General features: G+C 54.9%; 1 protein-coding gene across 1 annotated transcript in view; it reads right to left on the reverse strand.

Annotated features, from left to right (window-relative positions):
* LOC104470468 (hexokinase-2-like) overlaps positions 1 to 4,570 on the reverse strand; it is a gene marked incomplete at its 5' end in the record, with an annotated part of 9,361 nt that overhangs the window by 3,082 nt on the left and 1,709 nt on the right. Inside the window, 7 exon segments of the mRNA XM_010085411.1 lie at positions 533 to 628; positions 1,456 to 1,575; positions 2,275 to 2,423; positions 3,335 to 3,569; positions 3,572 to 3,686; positions 3,898 to 4,131; positions 4,299 to 4,454. Coding sequence (XP_010083713.1) covers positions 533 to 628; positions 1,456 to 1,575; positions 2,275 to 2,423; positions 3,335 to 3,569; positions 3,572 to 3,686; positions 3,898 to 4,131; positions 4,299 to 4,454 — 1,105 coding nt within the window.

Here is a 4,570-nt window from a genome sequence, read left to right on the forward strand (position 1 = left end):
CCCCCACCTCTCTCAGCCTGTCCCCACCCGGGAGCTGCTCCAGCCTCGGACCATCTCCGTGGCTCCTCTGGCCCCACTCCAGCAGCTCTGTGTCTGTCCTGTGCTGAGGACCCCAGAGCTGGGTGCAGCACTGCAGGGGGGTCTCACCAGAGCGGAGCAGAGGGGGAGAGTCCCCCTCTCAACCTGCTGGAGATGCCATGGGAAGGACCCATCTCCCAAGAACAAGTCCTCCAGGCACCCACGGACCTCCTGCAGCCCCACACATCTCCAGGAGGATGCTTGGACCTCAAGACCCAAGTGGGGAGGAGCTGGGAGCTCAAGCCTGCCCCAGCCCTGGCCAGGAGCCAGCTCGTAGCTCCAGGATCTGAAAAATCCAACCTCTAGCAATGACTCAGGGTGGCTGTTAAAATCCAGCCACTCATTAGCCCTGCACTCAGCCCATTAATTAGCTTTACAGGCCAATTAACGACGCTGAAGATGGCCGGGATGCGGGAGCAATCAGCCGGCGTCTCGCCGTGCCGTGGACGCTCACCTCCCTCCGGTGAATCGCCTCCTTCAGCAGGTTCACCACGTCTTCTCCTTCACAGCCCGTCGCCTTGAAACCTTTCGTCCACTTCAGGAGAATTCCCTGGGGTGGAAGGAGCCCACGGTAAATCACGGCTGGGCGGGAGGGACACCAACCCCCCCATGGCCACCTGCTCGCGGTGGAGGATGCTCTGGGTTGTCTCCAGAGCTCATTTAGTGGGAGAAGCAGCAATACATCTTAAAAATCTACAAGATTTTTAATTTTATTTTTATTTTTCATTTGATTTTTTTATTTTATTTTGATTTTTTATTTGATTTTTATTTTTAATTTGATTTTTTTTTAATTTTATTATAAATTTTAATTTCTTTTTAATTTCTTTTTGATTTTTAATTTATTTTTAAGATTGTAATAGAATTCTGCTATTAGAGTGCACTTATATATATATATATAGGATGACATCTTTGAAGAAGATGAAGAGGGAAGGCAAGGAAATGGTCAATGCAGAGCAAATCACCTTCTTCATGGTATCAGAGAAATCATTAATTAAAACATCACTAGTGTCTCCAGCCACAGACGGACACTACCCATGAAATAATAAATTATTCCTGACTATCATTGACATAGAGCAAAATTCTCAGTTCTACAGAAGGATAAATTCAAATGCGTCTTATCCTTTTGTAGACCTCTTCCAGCTAGTGGGATTAAGATAAATACAATAATTGTATGATCAGCTCTGTAGAATTTCTTGTATTTGTTATCTTTTGATGCAGCAAAAGGGCTTTTCAGGAGCACTGGCAGCTCCAAGCTCCTGCCGTCCCCCTCTCCTGGGTCTCTATCTGACCTCCCGCGTGGTTTTTGATGCTGGTACGGGGGATTTCCAGCCAGCCCTGGGGACCGGCCACGTGTGTTCCCTGGTTTTTTGGGGTTACCTCGTCCAGGTTGGTCTGCTGGCACGGGAAGGAGAAGGTGAATCCCAGCGGGAGCGACACACCCTTCATCCCCATGTATTCCAGGAAATCGGAGATGCAGTGGACGATGTGGTCAAAGAGCTGGGGGGCACAGAGCCAGAAGGAGACGTTACCGTCCCAGCAAGAACCTCCTGGAGATGTTGGTCCATCCCCAAGCCAATGAGGCTTTGACCACCCCAGGATGCTGCTCGGCCACCCCGTGTGAGCTGCACGAGCCAAACCAGCTCCTCCTTCATCCTCTTCCTCACCGACAATGCGGCCAGATCACTGCGGTACCTCCCAACCTGCACCCAGAAGGGATGGAGGGGCTGGCGGGGAGGGGACCGGCTTCCCAAAGGTGACACCCTCTGTGAGGTGTCCCCAGAGCCCCTCTGCTAGAAACACTCCCAGTCCCTGAGCATGGCCTGGAGGGGTTTGCAAAACTCTTTCCATCTGCAAATAAGAGTCTGGAGACATCTCCAATGGCTTGTGTTGTGGTTTCTCTATCTGGGAGATGGGGACGATGCTTATCGGCCCTCCTGGGGTGTGTGGGGTTGGGGGAGGTTCAGGGATGTCTGGGAATAACCCCATTTCTAACCAAAAAAACAGTGTCAAACTTCCTAAAAGATATTTCAAACTCCAGAGCCTTGAGCAGAACTTGGCCAGGAGAGCACCAGCCTTCTCCATCGCACCCTGGAACGCGGAGCAAGGTGAAAACCACCTCCCGCGCCATGCCTGCTGCTTCTGCTGCCACCCCAGGGAAGACACCCCCATTTCCCACCTCCAGCTACCCATCCTCACCTCCTCGCCCGTCCCCTGCATGATCTCCACGGGGATGGAGTAGATCTTGTTGTGCATCTCCACGCCACGCCTCATCCCGTTCCTCACGCGCACCAGCAGCACGCGGAAATTGGTACCGCCCAGGTCCAGGGCGAGGAAATCGCCTTTCTCTGCAACACAAGAGAAGGATCATTAGGAGAGAGATCCCGACAAGGGACATCCCAAATGGGGGACAAAGCTGATCCGAATCCGCCCTCGTCCTGGGAGAGGACCAGAAACCGAGACACAGCTGGGGATGGAGAACTGCCAATGAGGGGAAGAAGGTGATCATGCAATCCCAGGATGGTTTGGGTTGGAAAGGACCTTAAAGCCCATCTAGTCCCACCCCCTGCCATGGGCAGGGACCCCTCCCACCAGCCCAGGTTGCCCAAAGCCTCATCCAGCCTGGCCTTGAACCCCTCCAGGGATGGGGCATCCACAGCTTCTCTGGGCACCCTGGGCCACTGCCTCACCCCCCGCACAGGGAAGAATTTCCTCCTAATATCTCAGCTCAATCTCCCCTCATTTTGCTTCAGACTCGGGGAAGATCACGGGGCTCCAAACCAAGGTGCAGGTGCACACCCAAGCCACCAACGGAACCGGGAGCACAACCCAGGACAATGGTGGCGAGAGATTCGCGGCAGTGAAAAACCACAAGGGCAAGCCAGGCTTTGTGTGAAGCCAAGTGCAGAACGTCCTGGAGGCTCGGTTGGCTTCTCCCAGTATCATACTGGAGGTTAAAAAGTTTTGTGAAGAAGGAACTGGCCATGGCAGAGGTCCCAGCCCTTCCCTAAGTGGTGCAAGATCATAGAATCATAGAATCATGGAATGGTTTGGGTTGGAAAGGACCTTAAAGCCCATCCAGTCCCCCCCCCTGCCATGGGCAGGGACACCTCCCACTAGCCCAGGTTGCCCAAAGCCTCATCCAGCCTGGCCTTGAACCCCTCCACGGATGGGGCATCCACAGCTTCTCTGGGCAACCTGGGCCAGTGTCAAGGTGTTGGGAGCAGTGACAGTGGCTCTTAGACACGTGGTACGTCACCTGTCCCGTCTGGAGTCGAGCACACGTAGGTGGGCAGCATCTTCACCGTCGCCTCCGCGTGCGTCTCCTTGCCCAGCCCCTTCTCCATCTCCATCCTCATCCTTTGCTTCACCTCCAGGAGCTGCTCGTGGCTCAACTTGAGCGCCTCCAAAATCTTCTGCCGCGCCTTGTGCTGGGCGGCCAGTCTGTAGGCCACAGCCGTTACCATGGCGGCTCCCTTTCCCCCCCCGCTCTGCGGCCCCCCGCCGTTACCATGGCGGCTCCTTTGCCGCTCCCATCCTCCGACCTCACGAAACGGATCTCGCAATCGGGCAGCAGCTTCCGCACTGTCTTATGGAGGCGCCGGGCAAAGCTACGGAGAAGAGAAGAAGACCTGAGCATGCCGTCATGGGTGACGTGACCCATTGGGTTTGGAAATGACCCTTTGAGATCCAAATGGAGGTGCCCTGGGGAATATCTGGAGATGTTCCTCTTGTCCCAAGCGTTATTCTCTGCCAGAGGGAACGGATTTGTGCTCTCTTGCCCTCTCCCCCCACCAGCCCTGCCCATCCTCATGGACTCACTGGGGATGCTTCTTGTAGACGGATCCGTCCACGCCGACCGTGGAGCGCAGCCGCTCCACCCCCTTGTTCTCCTTGATGCGCCGCAGGACGGCGGCCAGCGTGGCCCCGCACAGGTTGGCCGAGCGGGTGGAGACGATCTGGCAGATGCGGTGAGTGGCCACGCAGTCTTCATGAGATGGCTCCAGGCCCAGCTTGGTGAGGATCTCGTGGGCTTTCTGTAGCCCTTCTTTCTCCCTGCACAGCAAAGAACAAAAAAGGATTCACGCCTGGAAATCCATCTTTCTCCATCAGAAGTGTCCTGGTTTGCTCAGTGCACAGCCCTGTGATGGGTCCCATTGTCCCTCAGCCCAGATGTCAGGAGATGGGCTGGGACCCCAGGAAACCATCCGGATCCTACTTACTTCTCAATAGCAGAGACGTATCTGGTCTCAAAATGGCCGGTGGTGAGCAGGTCGGGTGTGAGCCTTCCTCCGAACAAGAGCCCTTCCTTGGCCATCTTCACCAGGATGAGTCTGACCAGCTCCCCCATGTACATCCCACTGATCATCTTCTCAAACCTGCCCATGGGGGAAGCAAAAGATCATGGAATGGTTTGGGTTGGAAGGGACCTTAAAGCCCATCCAGTCCCACCCCCTGCCATGGGGAGGGACCCCTCCCACTAACCCAGGCTGCC

Source organism: Pterocles gutturalis, unplaced genomic scaffold, assembly GCF_000699245.1.
Source record: "Pterocles gutturalis isolate BGI_N339 unplaced genomic scaffold, ASM69924v1 scaffold2750, whole genome shotgun sequence".
Taxonomy (NCBI): Eukaryota; Metazoa; Chordata; class Aves; order Pterocliformes; family Pteroclidae; genus Pterocles; species Pterocles gutturalis.